The sequence below is a fragment of the Lontra canadensis genome, unplaced genomic scaffold, assembly GCF_010015895.1.
Source record: "Lontra canadensis isolate GAN:19392208 unplaced genomic scaffold, GSC_riverotter_1.0 scaffold9, whole genome shotgun sequence".
NCBI lineage: Eukaryota > Metazoa > Chordata > Mammalia > Carnivora > Mustelidae > Lontra > Lontra canadensis.
Genome location: NW_022631003.1, coordinates 32,873,684 through 32,896,526, shown reverse-complemented (window position 1 = coordinate 32,896,526; position 22,843 = coordinate 32,873,684). Strand labels below are relative to the sequence as shown.

Sequence of the window (22,843 nt, the reverse complement as noted above, 5' to 3'; positions counted from 1 at the left end):
ATTATTTCAGACATTCTTCAAGGAAATGCCTTTGTGTCATGGAGAGAGGACATTTGATTGAATGTGCCTTCAGCCAGGAACCTTTGTAACCCAATACTATTTTATTATCTTTTAATAGACACTGCTGTTTCCTCTCTTCCTGTAACCACTGTGAAATCCGTTAACTTTAGACAAAGTGACAAGTAAGTTCTTCACATGGCATGTTCACAGTTTTTGCTTTTCTGTTGAATTATGCTGGAATAAATTTTTTTGTCTTTTCCTACAGCACTTCTGCTAATGAGAAGGAGGTGGAGGTGAGTTTTTTCCCTTTAAGTTAAAAAAAAAAAAAGAGAGAAAAAAATGTTTCTGACCCCCTTGTCTATCATCACTCTATACTTTTACCCAAGCTGTATCTGGTGTCTGGGTGGCTTGGCAGTGACTAAGCGCAGGGAAAGCCGAGGCATGCCAGCGTTATGTTGCTGGGAGGAAAAAGAATGACTCTTCATAATCTGGTATTAAACTGAAATATTTCCCTACAACCAGTTTTCTCCCCATCACCCGCACATTATTTTGATGACAGGCCGAATTTCTCAGATTATCTTTGGGATTTAAGTGTGACTGGTTCACCCTGGAGAAAAGAGTGAAGCTTGAAGAAAGATCCCGAGACTTGGCAGAAGAAAATTTGAAGAAAGAAATCACTGACTGTTTAAAGCTCTTAGAGGTGAGAATCCTAACATTTGGGAACTCCACATGTGATGATCCTATTGTTAATAATGTTTTCAAAATTAGATACAAGTTTACTTGTGTGACTAAAAACGACAACAGGTGCCAAGCCCTGCCTGACTCCAATGTAAATTAATAGGAAGTAAGAATTCAGGATCAGGCTAAAATAAATGATTCACTAGTAAAACCAATGCCTTTTAAAGTCATTGTGAGTCACCTGCCTTCTATGGACGTTCAAATAGGTTTGAGGCAGAACAGTCATCATGCAGGAAACTGAGCAATAGGAGATTATGTCAATTTTAAGCTTCAAAGATGAGAATCAAAAGTCTATTTCTATTTAATTAACTGAAAAAAGACAATGGTGATTGATTTTAGTCTTGTCAGATGATTGGCAAGCCCTCTCTAGGTACGCAGATAACAACCACTATTTTTCCATTTTGTGAAATCACCATAAATATAGAGGTGGGTTGGAAAATTAAGAGGGTTATTTTTGGAAAGAAATAAAACTTGAGAAACCATATTCTTTTTTTTATTGTTGTAAAAAACATGTAACATCAAATTTACCATATTAACCATCTTAAGTGAACCATTCGGGTAGTGTTAAGTATGTTCACGTTGCTGTAAAACAGATCTCCAGAACTTTTCTGTCTTACATACTGAAACTCTGTACCCATTAAACCACCCCCGTTTTCTCCTCCTATCGCCTGGTCACCATTTTGTTTTCTGTTTCTATGAATCTGACGACTTCAGATACTTCATAGAAGTAAAAAATCATACAGCATTTGTCTGTTTTGAGCAATCTCATGGCCCTGAGATCACAACCTGAGCTGAAACCAAGAGTCGGATGCTTAACTGACTGTGCCACCCAGGCACCCTCTACTTTTCCTTTTTTAAATGCTATAAAGTTGATGGTGTTTTAGATTCGGGCAAGTCTTAGAAATTTTCTCTCAGCTAATAAGCAGTGGCTTGTTTGCTTCCGAAACTGCTGTCCTCTTAATTCTGTCTCCACCCTAGTGGGAGGGATGGTTCTCCACCAGGAAGGCCATCATCTTGGATCAAGGGCACAGGTTTGAAAGAAATATTCATAAGGCAGTGAAGGCCTACCCCGCATCTAGCCAGATCAGTAATGCTTTGTCATCAGTGGACGAGCACATAGCATAGTCAGAGCCATACCTACATCTAGTATGTTTTCTCTACTTAAAAGTTCAAACCATGCTCTTCATATAATACATTCAACTCATTCATAAGCATAATTTCTTTGCCATCACCAATTAAGTATGTCCCATTCTGTTAATTACGGAAAATGATACACATATGTATGAAGAAATGGCAAATTTGGGAAGGAAGGAAGGAAGGAAGAGATTGAGATTAGATATAAAAGGTTTTGGGAACATTTGCATAGGTCTGCTTGATGGCAACAAAGATATTAATATTTCAGTATCATTCATTATTGGTCATTGTTACTTTTCACTTTATACCAAGATAATTGGGATGTGACTGTCCTCTCTATTTACAACATAGTCATTGTTGGAATCACTTGCTGAATACTTGGGTTGGATATATTTTAATACTTTGCTTTCTGTGCAGTCTTTAACACCACTTTGTGAAGATGACAACCATGCCCAGGAAATAGTTAAGAAGCTGGAGAAGAGTATAACACTTCTTAGTCAGTGCACTGCACGAGTGGCCAGTAAGGCTGAGATGCTGGGAGCCATTAATCAGGTAATCTGCCTTCATTTCTGTAGCTCAATGAAATTCCTAGAAGGATTTGTTTTCCCTGAAATCATGGATTACATTTCTAAGAAAAAGTTTAAAAAAAAAAAACTTCTGTGTTACCTAAGATGTACGTGTTTAATATAAAGTGGAATATGCAAATAAAATGCAAAAAACGCCCTCTCTTAATTGCATTAGCCAGTGACAGTCATCCAAATAATCTCTTCCAAATACCAGTTTCATACTTTCTCCTTTCTTTTCAAACCGTCATCATGTCCTTTCCCATCTTTTCTGTCAGATAATGACTACTTCCTGCCTCAATGAAAGCACTGAGTCGTTCGGAAGGAATGGCCGCAGGTTCCAAACCTAATAACATCTGAGCCCTCATACTTTTCCTCCCTTCCCAGTACAAAATATGAGTTGTCTCTAATCCTGTCTAAGGCTAAGCATCTTGCCTATATACCAGAACCCATTCCTCCTAATTTACTCAGAATTTTAGACTCAGGTTCTCCCTACTTTCCTCCATCTTCACTTTTCGCCACTATATTGAATCATTCCCATGAACACAAAAATATGCTGTTTTTAAGATGGGAAAGATAACATAAACACAAAATAGTCTTTGACCTTTTCTACTCTTTCTCTGCTCCCATTTATAGCAAATTTCCTCAACAGAATTGTACTCACTGTCTCCAATTTCTCTCCTCCCAGTTGTTGTGCAAACTGTAAATGGTCTTAACCTACTCATTTTCCTTAGCTGATCTGCTACATTCAGCATGTCTGAGCTCTTTCTCCTCCTGGAAACACTCTCCTCACTTGGCTTCCAGGTCCCACATTCTCTTGTTTTTTCTCTCAACATCACGGGTCACTCCCTTCCAGGCTCCTGTATGGGTCCCACCATTCTCCCTGGCTTCATAATATCAAGGGTTTCACCCTTGTACAAGTGATGTCCATCTTCCTTCAGTCCCCACACCATTCTGTGTGGTCAGTTGATGACTCCCAAATTCACGTGCTTGTCCTAAACCTTTGCCATGAATTCTACACTAGAATATACTACTATGGATGCAGCATTTCCACTTGGATATTGGACAAACTAATCAAACAACACATACAAAAGTGAACTGCTTAGTATCTCCAAAACCCATTCTATACATAATCTTACCTCTGTCAAAGTTGATCAGATTGACAATCCTTGGGAGTAATTTTCAACAATTTTCTCTTACACTTTACCTCTAATTACACTTTACCTCTAATCCTGCAGGAAATTGTAATGACTCTAACAGAATAAATCCTATTTACCATCAGAATTCAACTACTTCTTTCCTTCTCCACTGCTACCACCTTGATCTAAGCTACCATTCTATTTTTTGCAGATTAATACAATATCCTCCTAAATGGTCTCCATTTCCATTCAAACCCAGTACTCCCTGAAACATAGTCTGTTCTCCATAAAGCAGCCAGAATAATCCTTCTAAAATGTAAGCTAGATCATGTTTCTTTTTTTGTTTAAAGTCCTCTGGTGGCTTCCTCACTTTTTTTCAGAATAAACTCTGAATACTTATGATGGCTTAAAAAAATCTACACCATTCCCATACCCTCTTACCCTATGAAATTTATGTCCTATGATAATCTTCCTGCATTATTGCATTCCAGCCAGACTGGTCTCCTTTCTGTTCATGAAACATGGGAGTAAAAATGTAGTTTGTTTAGAATGTGTTCAAACTTAAATGACCATCAACTTAACATAGACTCCTATGTACTTACAATGTTATGTATGACTTTCATGGTAACCACAGACCAAAAACCTATAATAGATACACAAAAAATAAAGAGAAAGGAATCATAACACTAAAGAAAGTCATCAATCACAAGGGAAGAGAGCAAGCGAAGAAGAAAGGAGGACAGAAGAACTATAAAACAACCAGAAAACAATTAACCAAGTGGCAATAAGTACACATGTAACAATCATTATTTTAAATGCAAATAGTCTAAATGCGTTAATAAAAAGACATAGGATGACCGAAAGACTAAAAAAAAACCAGTACCCCTCTATATGCTGCCTACAGAAGACTCAATTCAGAGTGAAAGACACATAGAGAGGAAAGTGAAGGGATGGAAAAAAAAATATGCAAATGGAAATGAAAAAAGTTGGGGTGGCAATACTATATCAGACAAAATAGGCTTTGTCTTTAGACAAAATAGACTTTTAAACAGAAACTGTAACAAGAGACAAAGAAGAGCATTACATGATGACATTGGGATCAATCCAACAAGAGGATATAAAATTGTAAATCTCTGTGCACCCAACATAGAAGCACCTAAATACATTAAGCCAATATTAACAGACATGAAGGGAGACATTGACAGTGGTACAGTAATAATAGGGGACTTTAATGCTCCACTCACATCAACAGATAGATCACCCAGTCAGAAAATCAATAAGGAAATAGTAGTTTTGAACAAGACATTAGATCAGATGGATTTACACAATATTCCATCCCAAACTAGCAGAATGCACATTCTTTCCACAAGTGCACGTGGAAGTTTAGATCAGGTTAGATCACGTTAAGCAAAAAACAAACAAAAAAAGAAAACAAAACAAAAAAAAAACACCAAAACTCAATAAATTTATAAGATTGAAATCGCATCAAGCATCTTTTCTAAGCACAGCAATGTGAAACCAGAAATCAATTACAAGAAAAAACTTAAAAAGATAAAAACACTTGGGAGGCTAAACAACATGCTACTGACCAACCAGCAGGCAAAGAAATCAAAGAGGACATTATAAAGACCGAAGAAAATGAAAACACAGTCGTGTAAAATCTTTGGGATGTAGAAAAAGCAGGTCTAAGAAGGAATTTTAGAGTTTATACAGGCCTACCTCAAGAACCGAGAAAAGTCTCAAACAATCTAGTCTTATACCTAAAGGAACTAGAAAAAGAGCAAAGCCCAACATTAGTAGAAGGAAGGAAACAATAAAGATCAGAGAAGAAATAAATGATATAGATGAATGAAGCCAAGAGATGTTTCTTTGAAAAGATAAGAATTGGTAAGCCTTTAGCTAGACTTATTAAGATAAAAAGAGAGGCTCAAACACGGGGAAGAGAAGAAATAACAACTGACATCACAAAAATACAAAGGACTATAAGAGACTACTATAAAATATTATATTCCAACAAATTGGACAACATAGGCGAATGGATAAATTTCTAGAAACATACAGTCTTCTAAAACTTAATCAGGAAGACGTAGAAAATCTGAACAGAAGGATGTAATGAAATTGAATCAGTGAAGAAACAATAAATGTAAAAGGTAAGCTTTGGAATAGGAAAAGATATTTACAAATGACATATCTGATAAAGGGTTAGTATCCAAAATTTATAATGAACTTTTATCAAACTCAATACCCAAAAAACAAATAATCCAGGTGAGAAATGGGCAGAAGACACATTTTTTCCAAAGAATACATCAGTTGGCCAACAGATAAAAGATGCTCAGCATCATACATCATCAGGAAAATAAAAATCAAAATTGCAATGAGAGACCACCTCACACCTGTCCAAATGGCTAAAATTAACACAGGAAACAACAGATGTTGGGGAGGATACAGAGAAGGGGAAATCTTTTTATACTGCTGGTGGGAATGCAAGCTGGGGCAGTCACTCTGGAAAACAGTATGGAGGCTCCTCAAGAATTTAAAAATATAGCTGCCCTATCACCCAGCAATTGCACTATTATTTACCTAAAGGATACAAAAATACAAATTTGGAGGGGTACGTGCACCTGGCGTTTATAGCTGCATTATCAGCAATAGCTAAATTATGGAAAAAGCGTAATATCCATTGACTAATGAATGGGTAAAGATGATATGGGGTGTGTGTGTGTGTGTGTGTAGTGGAATATTAGCCATAAAAAAGTGAAATCTTGTCATTTGCAACAAAGTAGGTGGAGCTAGAGTGTATTGTGCTAAGCAAAGTAAGTCAGTGAAAAGCAAATACCATATGATTTCATTGATACGTGGATTTTTAAGAAACAAAGCAGATTAACATAGAGGATAGAAGAAAAAAAAAGGGGGGCAAACCATAAAGGAGACTCTTAATTATAGAGAACAAACTGAGGGTTCCTGGAGGGGAGGTTCGTGGGCAGGGGGTGGAGTAAATGGGTGATGGGTATTAAAGAGGGCACTTGTGTGAACACTAGGTGTTGTATGCTAGGTGATGAATCACTAAATTCTACTCCTGAAACCAATATTACATTATATGTTAACTAAAATTTGGTTTATTGATTGTTTTAGACCCTGAATGGATATAAACTGGCAAAATACGTTCTTGAGTTCTAGAGATTGTTTTGAATTATTTCCTTTTCCGCATATTGGATAATTTTCTTTGCTTTCTGAGTTCCTGTTGTCTGTTGGATCTCCTGAACAGGTTCTTTTTCATCTCTTTTCTAGCCTTCAGTGTTTTTTGTTTTTTGTTTTTGTTTTTCTCCTCCTAGTTTCAGGGAGATTTCCCCAACCTTACCTTGAAACTATTTTATTGAGTTATGTATTTTTAATATATTTTTAATTCCCAGATTCTTTTTATTCTTAGCATGTAGCTTTTTTATCTTGTTCTTATTTCATGGATGTAACACTTACTCTTAACTCTCTGAAGATACTGCAGGTTCCCTTGAAGCTTTTCTGTAGTTGATCTCCTCCACCTTGCTTTTTTTTCTGTGTTGATTTTCCTCTTTCACAGAAGCAGCTTTCCTCTGACTAGTTATGATCCCCTAGGTAGTGGAATGAGGACTGCACGTTGGGTGAGGAGGGTTCTTACTGGCTCTGAGCTTCACACAACTTGAGATGTTTCACTGGGATATCCTTGGTGTCAGGAGTTTTAAGACTTTTATCTTGCTACATTAGAGTCCTCAGAGGAAAATCTTCCAACTGCCTGCTTTCTGAGCCTAAGCCTGGCTACCAGTGTTTGCAAGTTGGAAGGAGAAAACAGGCTAGGAGTTTCAGTATTCAATATGTATACAGACTTTTGCCTAAATCTGTTTTCTGTATGATCTGTTCACCATCAGCTGTTACTGCCTAATCCACAGGCTCTTTCTCTCTCTCTAGATATTCAGTGTTTAGTCTTTCAGCAAAATGGGGAAGGAAAGTTGCTCAGTTGGCCCAAATAAGGGAGATCTGCAGATCTCGTCACTTTTTCTGCAGGTTTTCCACCATTTCTTCTGTTCCCCTATCTGTCTTCACACTGAATTCCAGAGACACCACTAATTCCTGAGCCTGAATGGTTTTCTGTGGTGCAGCCCAGGTTGCTCGTAGGCTTTTCCTACTCTTTTTTAGGGTTCAGCTTTTTCAGATCTTGGTCATTCTCCACTAGTCCTTCTACTAACTAACCTTCAGAATTTCATTTTACCCTCTTCTGTTCTTTTTGTCCTGTGTCGTCTTTAAAAAACAAACTAACTAAAAACCTTCATTGTCATTTTAGTGAGATTTGGGGATGGAGTGAAGATAGATGTGTCTAATCATTTTTAAACTAGATATCAAGAACAATATTTTCAATGTAGATTTGTTCTTTTTCTTTTTTTTCCTACTAGGAAAGCCGGGTTAGTAAAGCAGTGGAAGTGATGATTCAGCATGTAGAAAACCTGAAGAGAATGTATGCCAAAGAGCATGCTGAGTTAGAAGAACTGAAACAGGTTCTTTTGCAAAATGAAAGGTCTTTTAACCCTCTCGAAGATGAAGGTAATAAAAGCTTAATAGACTCGGTTATGTTTTTCTGAGAGTCTCCTCTTTCATTCTCTTTCTTGTTAATTCTTATTACGTCTTTAGTATAAAACACTTAAGGCTATGTTAGAATAATAATTCATTCCTTCTGTTTATACAAAGTATATGTTAAGTTAGAAAGTAAAGTAAATGTAAAGTAAAATGTTAAGTTAGAAACAGGTTGGGACACACAGAGGACTCTTTGGTAATGACTCCAAAAATTCATTAAATTAGATTGCTGAGATGAGAATATATTTCATCCAACCCATTGAGTTGCCTCTAATGTTCTCCTACTTAGGGTTTGTTAGATTTGGCTCTTTCTCCACACACAAAGCAAAGCCCAGTAAGTTAAACGAGCCACTCTCATCAACAATGATTTTCTATTTCTTGAAGAAGGAATGACTCTGGCATAGTAAGCTGGCAGATGGATTGGAAAATAAGGAGACATCTGAGACCATGGAAAATGCCTTAAAATATAGGGTTTATATAAATCTTATAATAGTTTTATTTTAAATAATGTGAACTTTTCTGAGAACTATTTTAATGACTCCCTTTTCTAGGAAAAGTAATCATATTTGATAACCTTCTGATCTGTAGTTTGGGATTCATTTATTCAGTATGTATTCATTTAGCATCTCCTATGTGCTAGCTAAGCATTGCGGACGTGGACAGTGACAGAGGACAGTATTCCATCAGTTAAGATGGAAACTGTTACGAATCACCAAATGATAACCAGGTATTTTTACCGTTTGGTAGTCTCTAGGGTCTTAAATATTTCTATTGCTTTTCTTTGTAAAGAATTAAGACCATTGCAATAAATTGCTTGTGTAATTCCTCAAATGTGCAAATGTGTTTTTCCTTTCAGATGACTGCCAAATTAAAAAACGTTCATCTTCTCTAAACTCCAAGGTAATTACCAGTTGACTTAACAGTCTATCAAATGTTTCGGATGAAATGGTCTTAAAATATTACTTGAAACAACATAGTTTTAAATGTAAATCATATGTATATTTATGTAGATCTGCATGTGTGTGTTTAAGCTTATGTATGTATGCTTTTATACTTTTTACTATATTTGTTCAGTTACACTTGTCTGGAAGCAAGGGGAAAGCCGGATAGTTTCTCTCTCATGTAAAACTTGAGTTGGAAATAGGCAGTCCAAATATGGTAGTGTGGTTTCACAGAATCCCGAGGACCTAGTCTCCTCTCGCCGCTTCACCACCCTCAGCCCTCTGCTTCCACTTCATGGTCTGAGGGGGCTCCATCAGTACAGGGAGGGACAAGTCCTGGTCATTACATCGAGTCACATTGTAAGAATAAAAACAAGTATTCCTTCTCCTTCTAATGACAATTCCTAGAAGTCCCAAATAACATTTCCTTGTCATTCTTGATTGAAAATGAGACTAGAAAATCCATTTGAATTCTGGGTTTTATATCTAACTGAAAATCAGGGAGTTCTTTACCAAATAGAAAGGGGGGAGTGGGATATTGAAAGTCAACCAGCAGTTTTTGCCAGTTCGAAAATTAGATTTCATAGAACTTTTGAGAGACTTTAAAATCATTCCATCCAAACCTCTCTCTCACAGATGAGGAAAATCACTTTCCCAGAAGTTAAGTGATTAGTTATGATCATGTAGTGACAGAACCATGGTAAGAACCCAAGTTTCTTGGATTGCAATTTGATATTCTTGATACTCAGCTAATCTACGAAATTAGGAATGGTGGTTTAAAAAAAAGATTCACCTTAAGCTTCTTCAGTTTATTTCCTACATTTAATATATTTTTTATTTCCTGAAGTTGTACTTAAACTTTAAGAATCACAGTGGTATGTAACATTTTCCCATGCACATCTGAGGCTGACAAACATATCCCTTATCAAAATATCACACCCATCTTTAAATGTCTTAAATGCAAAAAATGAAACCATGGAAAAAAAAAAAGCTAGAAAATAGGTACACATTTATCTCCTCTTGAGTTGAGAATACCACAGCATAAAAGAAATGACAGCAAAAGACAGACAGATTCGGCTGCATTAACAATGAAAAACTCCTGCCAGAATTATCATTAATAAAATTAATATGGGCAAAGATCATAGAGTTCCCAGAGCAGATATATACATGATTATTTGCATAACAAAGTGTTCAATGTCACCAGAAAACTAAATAAGAAACCTTATTTGGCAAAAATTATGCTCATCCAGTGTTGAAGAAGGTAGAATATTAATTGGCACAATATTTCTGAAAGGCAATTTGGACATAACCAAACTATGTCTACAGGTTAACTCAACAGTGGTCAAATGCAGGGATGTGTATGTACAAGGATATCCATTAGTGTTGTATCCAATGATAAAATACTAATAGTTTTCTAATGTACTTCTGCCCTCTTTGGGTAGCCATCTTCGCTCCGAAGGGTGACCATTGCCTCTTTGCCCAGAAATATTGGAAATGCAGGAATGGTAAGCAAGTTCCTAAGTGTTCTTCATCAAAAGCATATTCATTTTCATATAACAAAAACATAAACTTCACTAAATTCGTATTTCATTATTTCTCTGACATCTGAAATTTAAAGGTGGCTGGGATGGAAAATGACCGATTCGGTAGGCGATCAAGCAGCTGGTAAGTGTCATTTTCAGGTTGCTCTTTGGGAACCCTGCTGTTTTGTAATTGACTGAAGTAAATGCTGGCAATAAGTAATAAAGTGACACTTGATTTGCACAGAGTATATATGCACAATAATTATAAAATAGGTGTATAATCATGGAATTTTACTATGAAATATGTGAATGTGCCAACCAAAAATAGAACATAATTTTTGTAATAATTCAGGTAGTCGGAAATAAATTGACAATGGCTACAGATGTATATGACAAGTGGCTATAATCATCTTTACTTAGGCGTATTTTGGGGTCAAAGCAGAGTGAACATCGTCCCTCATTACATCGATTTATTAGCACCTACTCCTGGGCAGATGCTGAAGAAGAAAAATGTGAACTCAAGTAGGTAAAACTCGGGGTGTGTGTGTGTGTGTGTGTGTGTGTGTGTGTGTGTGCATCCATTCTGATGGCTGAGTAATTTCCTATTGTATAAATGGACCACATTTTCTTTATCCATTCATCTGCTGAAGGATATCTTAGCTCCTTCCACAGTTTGGCTATTGTGGACATTGCTGCTATGAACACTGGGGTGCACGTGCCCCTTCTTTTCACTATGTGTGTATCTTTGGGGTAAATACCTAGTAGTGCAATTGCTAGGTTGTAGGGTAGCTCTATTAACATCTTAAGGAACCTCCACACTGTTTTTCAGAGTGGCTGTTCCAGCTTGCATTCCCACCAACAGTGTAGGAGAGTTCTCTTTTCTCCATATCCTAGCCAACATGTGTTGGTTCCTGTTTTGTTTTTTCCATTCTAACTGGTATAAGGTGGTATCTCATTGTGGTTTTGATTTGTATTTCCCACTGGCTAGTGATGTGGAACATTTTTTCATGTGTCTGTTAGCTATTTGTATATTTTTTTTGGAGAAGTGTCTGTTCACGGTATAAAGATGAGTAAGATGTAATGCCTATCCTCAGGTTTTATGTTTCTTTTTAAAATAATCCTAGGAGGGATGCCTGGGTGGTTCAGTCAGTTAGGCATCTGCCTTCGGCTCGGGTCATGATCCTGGGGTCCTGGGATAGAGCCCCGTATCGGGCTCCCTGCTCAGCAGGGAGTCTAGTTCTCCCTCTGTCTGCCGGTTCCCCTGATTGTGCTCACTCTTGCTCTGGCAAATGAATAAATAAAATCTTAAAAAATAAATAAATGAGATGAAAGAATCCTGGGAGCCTACTACATGTGTTGAAATCCCTTTTCAGATTTAGAGTTAACATAATGGATTTTTCTGATCTGGGTTAAAGATCGATTTTCTTCAAAAGATTATAGTCTATTTTTTGCTCTTGGTTAATACGGCATGATTTCTACTGAGAAGTCTTAGCAAACAAAAAACTGAAGTCTTGAGAATCTTACAAGAATTCAGGATTTGGGGTTTTTAAAGATTTTATGTATTTATTTTTAAGAGAGCAGGCAAGCAGGAGGAGGAGCAGAGGGAGAGGAAAAAGCCGACTCCCACTGAGCATGGAGCCCAATGTGGGGCTCAATCCCACGACCCCAAGATCATGTCCTGAACCAAAATCAAGAGTAGACATTAAAACCAACTGTGTCACGCAGGTACCCTGGGCCAGGTTTCCTTTAAAAACTAAAACCAGCCACATACATTCCCTGTAGATGTCCAAGAAGAGGAAAAAAAAAAAAAATGACTTTCAGAAACATTTGCCTTTGGTAATAGTGAGAGCATTATGAGCTTGGAATTTCAAAATTCAAGTCCAGCTAGGAATTCATCAGTAAACATGATAATGAAACAAGTTCTGTGCAGGTTAAAGGAATAACTCTTTAGACAATATGATTTTATTTAAAATATATTTGATCCAATTTCTATTTCCCAGCTCATTGAATACTTTTTTTTTAAATTTTTTATATACATATATTTTTTTTCCCCAGGGGTACAGGTCTGTGAATCGCCAGGTTTACACACTTCCCCACACTCATCATAGCACATACCCTCCCCAATGTCCATAATAACCCCATCCTCCCCAACCCCCCTCCCCCCAGCAACCCTCAGTTTGTTTTGTGAGATTAAGAGTCACTTATGGTTTATCTCCCTCCCAATCCCATCTTGCTTCATTTACTCTTCTCCTACCCCCTGAACCCCCCATGTTGCATCTCCTCTCCCTCATATCGGGGAGATCATATGATAGCTGTCTTTCTCCGATGTGGTATATATACACAATGGAATACTATGCAGCCATCAAAAGAAATGAAATCTTGCCATTTGCGACAACGTGGATGGAACTAGAGGGTATCATGCTTAGCGAAATAAGTCAATCCGTGAATAAACACTTTTAAAATTAAGATTTTTAAAGAAACAATGACACTTTGATGTTACTCCAGTTTAGCATAAAATCCACTGTTAATATATTATGTGGTAGAAGGAGAGAAATTTTACCATATGTTGAATAAAAACCAGAGGAAGAAATATTCGCCTTTGTTTTTTAAAGTATGGTTACTACACATAAGCAGAGAAAGAAATCACAGGTTAATAATACTGGTTAATTATTAGTGGTGATAATTGATCAACTTCTACATGTTCTACATGTACAAACATTTACATGTTTGTAAATGTCTCCTTTTTACTCATCCCCTGGCTAATACCCCAACTTCCTACAACATATTTTTCTAAATATAGCAAGTTTTTAAAATTAAATTCCTAGAAATAAAAATTTAGTGATTTGATTTTAGAATTATATATCAAATCTTTCTAAAGCAAAACAAATACTTGAGAGCCGCTTTAGTAATACAATAAAATTTGCAGTATTTTTATAAATCTGGTATATTATCCATACTTTCAAACATTTAAACTTAATACTTATTTATAGAACTAAAGATGACTCAGAACCACCTGGAGAAGAAATAGCAGAAAGGACAAGAAAGCCAAGTCTTTCTGAAAAGAGAAATAATCCGTCAAAATGGGATGGCTCTTCACTGTAAGTTGTCTGCTTGCTAATGATCCCATTTCTGTGGAATGGGGAAAGATGAGGCAGGGTTAACAGTATTAATCTTAGTCAAGATACTAAAAGACCTGTCAAATTGTTAAATTTAAGAGAAAAAACAAACTTCACATGGTCTACAGGAGTTATCCCTGAACTGGTGACAGGTCACAGTGTTAGGAACTTGGTTCTGGAGCCAGATGGCCTAAGGCAAGTTCATCTACTTTTAAGCACCAATTTCTTCACCTAAAAGATAGATAGGGCTGACAGTAGCAGAACATGCAAAATGCTAAGACATAGGTGATGTTATAATAAGCTTTTCTTTGTGTCTCATTTCTTAAACTAAAAATAGTTTACCCCTGAATATAGCAAAAGTCCCAGGTATGGTGAGAAATAAGTGGCATGTGTATATACACACATATCATGCTCCACAAAATGTTAGTTGCCTTACCTGATTGAAATAATGAGATACTCAAATGTTCTTGTTAGGAGTTAAATAATGCCCGAGTCACCTAATTTTCAGATCATCACCATGGCATTTCTTAACTTTAAATCATTTCTCTAATTCTAAAAATTATTGGGGTGGGAGTGGGGCAAATTGTGGGCCAAACCAAGACAGCAGGTCACATTACGTAGCTTATTGCAAGGCAGTGTTTGTGGTAGGTAGGGCAGAGTGACGACTTGACTGGTACTGTTGGCAAAAGGAGCCAACAGTACAAATAGCAAAACAAAATGTTGCTATTGCCAAATTCTGAATTTGTATTTTCCTTACAGTTATGACACAGTAGCTGCTTGGGCAACAAACCTCAAGACTTCCTTCAGAAAGGCGAATAAGGCACTCTGGCTTTCTGCTGCGTTCATTGTGCTGTTTGCAGCTTTGATGAGCTTCCTCACAGGACGATTCTTCCAGAAGTCTGTGGATGCTGCTCCCATACCAGATGGGGACTCCTGGATGTCTCTAGAGCAAATTTTGTGGCCATTCACCAGACTCCAACACAATGGACCACCACCCATGTGACTTAGCACATCTTAATGTATGTGTCTTGATTTTTAAAGTTTTAGTATCTGAAATTAGGGAAATTAGAGAGTTGAACCACAGGGTCTCAGAAGGACTGCAAGATATTTTACATCCCTTCTTTCTGTGAGTTCCTCTCTGATTAAAATACAATGGGGAAGAAGCCTGCCTATGATTTTTAGTGAGCTTTTTGAGGAGGAGATATTACATATTGCTTGTTAAAATTTATTCAAATAGAGTAACAAGTGAAAGTTTCAGTGGGCCAAATATTCATAAGAAAAAAACCCCACTTTTTAAAAAATAAAATTTGAGTACAAAATGCTTATTAGATTTTAATAACCTTTTGAACTACAGTCACTCATTACATTGCTTTCGAAGAAATGCCTGATTTTGCTCTGGGTTGCTTGACTTCATACTGCATAAAATCTGTCAGCGGGGATTAGGAATAGCTGAGCACTCTGGTCGAGAGCAGCATATAGCACACAGAGTCAATCAGCTGGCAGCTGGAGCTCCTAATTTTTTCCATGGCTTTTGGGGAAGCAAAATCCTTAACCATGTGATATAAAGTAGAATGAAACTCAGTTTCTTCTTTAAGGGCTTCAGAGAATGTCTCACTGTTTTCGTTGATCTTGAGCCTTTGTGCTCTGTCACCACTAAACATTAAAAGGGTCCAATTAGGTTTCTGAATAGGTTTTTCATTAAGGTGTTCCTTCAGCTACAGGAAAAGAAAATTAGAGAAATCCATTAATAGTTCCTCTAATAGGTATTTTGGCAGAGTATAATTTGAACTCAGTCCCCAAAATTGCTAATGTAAAAGAAACACTCTTTAGCGTCTGATCTCTTAAACCATGTTTGTATGTATGTATTCATTCAACAGAGATTTCTTGAGTAGCTAGTATTTGCCAGGGAATGTTCTAGGTGCTGGGGATACAACAACAAAGAAGAAAAAAACATATTAATAACAATTGCAACAATAAAATCCTATCCTCAAGGAGCTTATATTCGAGTGGGAGAAACACACAATATACAAGTAAATATGATGGCTCACTTATGCTATCTTTTTTATCAGGCAGCAGTAAATGTGCCAGAAAGTTCAATTGGAGGCCTGTCTCTGAGGGGAAAAAAGCTTCCGTCTGTTCTCATTTTGATGTAAAGAGCTGTCAGGACACTACCCTGAAGTCCAGAGTGTTTGATACCATAATGGACAGTGAAGGTATAGCCTTTATATAGCTTGGTTTTATATTTTTGACAAAATAAACAAAAATGAAGTTTTAAAACTATTTGAATGTTAATTTTTTTTTTTAACCTTTTCAAGAGGAGAAACCATGGCCTACATTCATTTAGCTTTTGAGTATCTTCTTTGGAAGGACAAAGTAATTTTGAGTATCTTCTTTGGAAGGACAAAGTAATTTTATGGGGTTTGTATACTATACCTTAATTATAACTTTATTTGAACTACATACTATATTCCACTTGCTCCAACCAAATGCAAAAGCGGAACTTAGCAGGGCCAGCTGTCGATAAGCTTTCATTTCTATCAAAGGATCCTGTCAATATAAAAACACAGTTGATCATAAAGCCTTTCAAAAAGTCTTCCATCTTTGGCCTCCTACAGTCACTTCTTAACACAGAAAAAAATCATCTATAAGTCAGATGACATGATGACTCTGACAGGACAGGGCAATGGAGCTGCCTTTCAGAAGAGAAGCCAGAGTCCTAACAATGACCTACAAAGGGCCTCTATGATCAGACATACCCCTGCCCCACATATACCCCATTATCACCTTCTTTGTTTCTCCTTTTGCTCTCTGAGCTCCACTTGGCTAAATTCCCCACCTTCAAGTTTGGTCCAGATCCTACCTTCTTGGTGAAGGCCCCCTCTTCCAATACTATTTGATATTGTATGTTGCCCTATGATTCCTGATCTTCCTTTTTTTAATATATATAAAATATAAGATAATCTAGTATATTTTTGCCTTCCTCTGCTAGAATGTAAGCTCCACAAGGGCAGGAACCTTGTTTTATTCACTAATGGATCTTAAGCATCTAAAACAATGTTCAGAAAAAAAATTCTTGAATATTCTGAGATGACTAGTACACTACATGCAGCATTTGTAGAGTAACTGGCAGTTGAGTTACTAAAACTAAGGTGGTTTTTTCCCCCTACACATATGTACACAGTTAATGATGTTATTTTCAGATATACCCATACTGTCATTTTCTGGCATATTTTAACCTGTTTTGTGCAGAAGAGTTCTATAGCCAAGAACACCTTTCATGATTGGAGCCTACTTTGGCCTCATTGATATATCATAAATATTTACTAAACATCTGATTCAAGGAGTATGCTAGATACTAGAATCATAGGTGATGAAAGAACAGTCCTCATCCTCATGGAACACACAGTTTAACATGGAAGGATCTTATTTAACTAAAGCCTTATGAGTAACATGAAGCAGTATGCAGACAGGGAGCCTCTCCCAAGAAACGGAAGGAAGTGGGTTCTCTCTATCAGTGGTCTTTTTATGTGTTTAATTTCACCAAATTTGTTATGTTTGGGAAACTTCTGAGTCATTTAATCTTTTAGGAAATCTTACATCTATCCAGCCTGGAAGAAGAAAGAAAATACAGAAAATTTGAAGTTGCTCTAACTACCTTTGCACTAACTGACCAGCTGTGTGAATAATGGCCCATTTGTCAATATGAAGATCATACTAGAGGCTTACTTTCTTGGGAAAGATTATTAAACTTGAGAGAACTCTGGATTTCTGGTCCTGCCATTTATTCCTTCCAATCAATTTTGTGTAAGTGAATATAGAAAACCTAAACCATACCTGAAGAGTTATATAACATTGAATACTGGCTACCATTCTAAATGTCCTTTACATTAAATTTGGAAGATTTGTTCTTACCTTATAATTTATAACAACATAAAAATGAGAGTGTTCACTAGGGAAGATATTCAATCCAGCTTCTTTCAAAGCACAAATGAAAGAAATAGGAGTCATCCATTTTCCTTCCAAAATAGAGAACTGCTTTTTGTTACTTAGTGTGATTGATGCTAACAGGCAGAGGTTTTCCTAGTTTCAAGAAGAAAGATAAATTATTACATCATGATTCCATTTCCAGCCTTTAGCTTCTTCATACTAGTTTTTTGTTTTGTTTTGTTTTAGCTCTATATCATTCTGTATAAAAAAGTATGCAGGACAGATATGCTTTAGGCCAGCTCGGAGAAGTCAGCCACAAAGTCCGTTATCTCAACCAGTCCATCGGTCAACTTTTTGGGGGCTTTATCTGAACAGTCAAGAGACTGGAAGATCTCTCAGTTCTCCTCCCATTGTAGGAGTTATGATCTAAGAACACTGGTCACATTGAATTACAGTAGCTATTTGATAGCTCGTCATGTTGCAACTTTTAAGGATAGTTTTTTTACACATAAGATTTAAGGTAATAATGCAAAGTTACCCAGTTTTAAAGTTTGCAGAGTGGCAATTTGAAGGTATACAGAGATCACATCCCTCTTCTGGTTTTAGAAATCCAATGTGCTATCCACTGTGTGACAGAACCACCCTCCTCTTCTGGTTTTAAAGAGGAAGCCTCTTTAGAGTGGATCAAAAACTGCAACAGGCTTGAAGCTTCACTAAGTGGCCTATTTCTATGAAAGGGTGCAAGTTTGGACCCTGCTTATTGTATGTTATTACCTATCCAATCACTATTTCATTTAGAAATTATGGCTCAAAGTATATTTTAAATACACTTGCAACATTTCAATATGTCAATCACCAGTGACTGATTACTTTGACATACTTTGACTGTCATCAAGCGGTTTATCTCTTTCATATGACTTACTCTCTGTGACGTACCTTAATTTGTATTTGAATTGTAGTAAATACTGTAGTCACAGTCAAAAGTACTTTATCCACATCGAGTGGTGTTAGTTCCCATGACTGGAATGGCATGTTAATATGAGCATCCTGAATCAAGGTAACAGGGCCAAGCGTTTCTAGGCTGAATGTTATAAGTCTGTCTTCTGGTTTATAAGAGACATTGCTGATGCCATCAGTTTGCCAATGTTTACCTTCATAATAAGGAAGAAAGTAACAGTTTCATTTTTTCTATACAAAAAAATGAGATGAATGACCCAAATAACTGCAAAGGTGTATAAATTGATCTTTTACATTCAGCAGAGAATCTCTACAAAAAGCCACTTTTGCTGGGAGGTTCATCCTGGCTACAGGATCAAATCCAAACTCCTCAGCATGGTATCTAAGGCCTTCAGAATGAAGACTCATGTTTCTGGCTTCACCCCTTGCACTTCTGACACCTGGTTTTAGCTATGCTTTCCCTCTCCCCCAACAGCATCATCCACTGAGCCTCTGCACACGCAGTCCTTTCTTCCTAGAGTAATCAATCCTTTAGAGAATCTCTCATCTTGTTCAAAAAAAAAAAAAAAAAAAAAAACCAAAAACTTTAAAATTCACCTGTGTTAAGTATATATTTTAGTAAATTCCCCCAGTTGTGCAACCATTACCACAATCCAATTTAGAACATTATTATTCTCTCCATAAGCTCCCTCACATCCATTTTATAGTTAATTACTCCCATTCTCACCTCTAGCCACAGGCAGCCATTAATAATATACTTCCTGTCTCTAAAGATCTGTCTTTTCTGGACTTTTCATATAAATACAATCATATGTAGGTGGTCTTTTGTGTCTCTTACAACTTAATAATAAAACACAACCGAATTTGAAAATGGGCAGAAGATCTGGATGAACATTTCACTGAAGAAAATCCAGTAAAGGATAATAAACACATACAAAAAGATGTTCCACATGATGTTATTAGGGAAGTACAATATAAACCCTGAAATACCACTTCATACTCACTAGAAAGGCTAGAATAAAAAAGATCACAAATGTTGGCAAGGATGTGAAAGTGGGAAACCTATAATACTGGCAGGCATGTAAAAAGTACAGTTACTTTGAAAAACAACCGGACAGCTTCTTAAAAAGTTAAACATAAATTTACCATTCAATCCAGCAGTTCCACTCCTAGGTATATACGCAAGAAAAAGGAGAATGTACGGCCGCACAAACACTTGCATGCCAGTGTTCTTAGTCTCTTAAGGCCCAGTTCAACATTCCATACCAAGACAAGCCTTGCTTAATGCTCCAGGTGGAACCCTTGGGCTGCTCCATAACACTTCTACCTATCACAGCACCTTATTGTGTCATATTAGGTGGCTTTTCCTTGTCTGCCTCCCCTACAACTTTGAAAACTCCTAGAGGAAGGAAATGTGTCCCATTTATTCTGTATTTCTTATTGTGTAGCATAATTATGGAATACACGAGTCATTCCCTTCCCTCGAATGCTTTATCCATATCCACATGGCTTTATCCTCATATGAGGGATCCACTCACTATTTTTAACTCTGAAATTCAATACAATTATATTGACAAAGTAAGAGATTCATAATTCCTCATTTTTACAGTAATAAAATTAAAATTTTTTTTAAGATTTTATTTATTTGACAGTGAGAGATCACAAGTAGAGAGGCAGGCAGAGAGAGAGGGGGAAGCAGGCTCCCTGCTGAGCAGAGAGAACCCGATGCGAGGCTCGATCCCAGGACCCTGAGACCATGACCTGAGCCGAAGGCAGAGGCTTTAACCCACTGAGCCACCCAAGTGCCCCATAAATTTTTTTTTATTTAATTAATTTAATTTATTTTAATTTATTTAATTTTTTAAAGGTAAAAATTAAGTATCACCTATAAACAAATTCTCCAATTTTTAGTATTTCCTGGAAAAAAGTTTCCCCATGGGAACAATTAGTGGAGTTGTATACTACTGCTGTAGTCAGAGACAAATTTTATACATTATATTTCCCTGAATCATGTGGGATAACTTGTCTAATTCTTAGTGTGACTAATTTTTAACAGAGTAAATACTTAAAAACATTACCATTAAAGGAAAAATGAAACTTCTAAAGCAACATGAAGGGAAGAAATTACCTAGTTGTTCATTTTGACAGATTTTGTAATTTAACGTATTAATGGAACTATACTGTTATTAATTCATAATTTTTATCTAGAATATAAATATCTTTTTTTAAAAAGATTTTATTTATTTATTTGATAGAGATCACAAGTAGGCAGAGGCAGGCAGAGAGAGAAGGGAGGAAGCTGGCTCCCTGCTGAGCAGAGAGCCCGATGTGGAGCTCGATCCTAGGACCCTGAGATCATGACCTGAGCTGAAGGCAGAGGCTTAACCCACTGAGCCACCCAGGCGCCCCAAAATGAGGTATTTGTTAATGATTAGTAAATCCTTAGCTTGTATCTCTGCTGGTACTTCTGATTTTGTTATTTATTTCACATTTTGGCTAACCAATAATTTCCCATGGTTCAACAATCAAAAGTTATAAAGAGGCAGAAAGTGGCTAGTATTCATCTGTCTCAGGTTTCCTAATGGCCCACTCCCTATCTCCAGTACTTGTCTGTAATAAGATTTGAAATTTCTAAGTTTATTAACATTAAAATAAATTTTAATCACCCCAATCTGAATTATGTACTCATTTCAGGAGAGAGTAGGTTTTTCACTTATTTATATTCAGGTGTCTTACTATGGTGATATTTTTGTTAACTATTTTTTTTAAAACATAATGACATAAGTTATTGTTCAGAGATTATGGCAGATATAAGACTTCAGGAACTAACAGCTGTAACATTCAATACATAAACTCCAATCCCGATTCATTTCCATCAAGAGCAAACAAAATAAACACACTAGAGTTGCCACAGAAATGTGTAAGATTAGAAATGCGGAGTTTACACACTGTATTTTCTGTTTTAAGGATTTGTTTTATAGCTCTTTTCATTACATAATTATCAAAGTTGATTACAGTATTGCTGTACCTTCAGCATCCCACCTTGCAACCATAGGATCCTCAAAAAAGATTACATTCTCCTGAACCTCAAGTGTCACCTCTATGGGTGGGAAAGCATTTTCTGTTTCAACGTCTTCCGTAGTTTCTGGAGGATATATATATTTCTGCAATCCTTCTTTGAGTAGCTTTTAAAAACGACCAAAATAATATCAAGTTAGACACTGACTGGTAACAATTAAAGATGTAAATATTGCTGAGTAAACTATATGTAGTTATTGTTAATAAGTATTTACTTATTACTTATAAACATTTACTAAAGATTACTAACAAAATTTCACAACAAAATTAAAAGATAATGATTGAGGAGGAAAATAATCACCAAATCTCAATCACAGACTCTTCCTCTGGTCCAGGTTCTATGCTGGGACTTACTAATCATTTTATTTCTTCAAGTAATCCTATAAAACACATATTTAACAGAGATAACTAGGACTTAGAGAAATCAAATAATTTGCCAAAGATTACAAAATGACTTCAAGGAGGCATTACAACTCAAAAACAGAGCTCTAGGACTCTAAATCCCATATTCTAATACCTTGGTTAGGGTGTGTAGGTAAAGAGGGAAAGGAGTATAAACATACTTTTGAGAAGTATAGAAACAAATGGAGGAAAGTAAATTAAAAATCATCACGTTGGTACACCTTAAACTTACACAATGATTTATGTCAATTACATCTCAATAAAGCTGGAGAGAGAAAGTAAATTAAGTCAACAGCAGATTTCTCTGGGATGGAGGAGATCTGTCCATTATTTGAACATAGCAGAGAAGGATCTAGGGAAGGAAGGGTAGGGAAGATTAAGAATGGTAAAAAATAGAGGAAAAACTGGATGGGTAAAAATTCTAGAGGAGGTGGGAAATTATTGAAAAGAGACTTGAATAAAAGGAAGAAGACCTCTTTGTTGCAGAAGAGAAAAACAACTGTAAAGAGGATACTTTGGGCTCAAGTGGAGAACACGGAATGGTGAAATCAGGACACCAACAAAATTCAAGAAAAGATCTTTGAATGAATTCTTAGAAACCCCAGCCCTGATAAAGAATTTTGAAGGCCTACCTTCACCAAAGGGATGCCTTTCTTGGACTCCCCACTGTCCTTCAAGCAACACAGAGGTAGGAAAAGCTGATTCAAATAGACTGTTCAAAGTAGC

General features: G+C 36.5%; 2 protein-coding genes across 12 annotated transcripts in view; one reads left to right on the top strand and one right to left on the bottom strand.

Moving 5' to 3' along the window:
* The window catches only part of IRAG2 (inositol 1,4,5-triphosphate receptor associated 2), a 46,514-nt gene extending 30,481 nt beyond the window's left edge, over window positions 1–16,033 (top strand). For all 5 annotated transcript variants that reach the window (XM_032855244.1, XM_032855246.1, XM_032855243.1 and 2 more), the window contains 12 exons: window positions 119–182; window positions 266–293; window positions 560–700; window positions 2,290–2,424; window positions 7,996–8,143; window positions 9,030–9,073; window positions 10,557–10,619; window positions 10,733–10,779; window positions 11,058–11,159; window positions 13,628–13,735; window positions 14,513–14,772; window positions 15,823–16,033. In XM_032855244.1, coding sequence (XP_032711135.1) covers window positions 119–182; window positions 266–293; window positions 560–700; window positions 2,290–2,424; window positions 7,996–8,143; window positions 9,030–9,073; window positions 10,557–10,619; window positions 10,733–10,779; window positions 11,058–11,159; window positions 13,628–13,735; window positions 14,513–14,756 — 1,124 coding nt within the window. In that variant the 3' untranslated portion in view covers window positions 14,757–14,772; window positions 15,823–16,033. The remainder of the gene's footprint in view (window positions 1–118; window positions 183–265; window positions 294–559; window positions 701–2,289; window positions 2,425–7,995; window positions 8,144–9,029; window positions 9,074–10,556; window positions 10,620–10,732; window positions 10,780–11,057; window positions 11,160–13,627; window positions 13,736–14,512; window positions 14,773–15,822) is intronic.
* Window positions 14,819–22,843, bottom strand: part of CASC1 (cancer susceptibility 1) — a 61,437-nt gene continuing 53,412 nt past the window's right edge. For 3 of the 7 annotated variants that reach the window (XM_032855237.1, XM_032855238.1, XM_032855236.1), the window contains 5 exons: window positions 21,666–21,822; window positions 18,617–18,831; window positions 17,666–17,833; window positions 16,141–16,300; window positions 16,041–16,108 (listed from right to left, as the gene is read on the bottom strand). In XM_032855237.1, the coding sequence (XP_032711128.1) occupies window positions 16,181–16,300; window positions 17,666–17,833; window positions 18,617–18,831; window positions 21,666–21,822 (660 nt within the window). In that variant the 3' untranslated portion in view covers window positions 16,041–16,108; window positions 16,141–16,180. Of the gene's footprint in view, window positions 15,469–16,040; window positions 16,109–16,140; window positions 16,301–17,665; window positions 17,834–18,616; window positions 18,832–21,665; window positions 21,823–22,843 lie in introns of those variants that run through there. The other 4 variants (XM_032855242.1, XM_032855240.1, XR_004382368.1 and 1 more) reach the window with 4 other exon arrangements.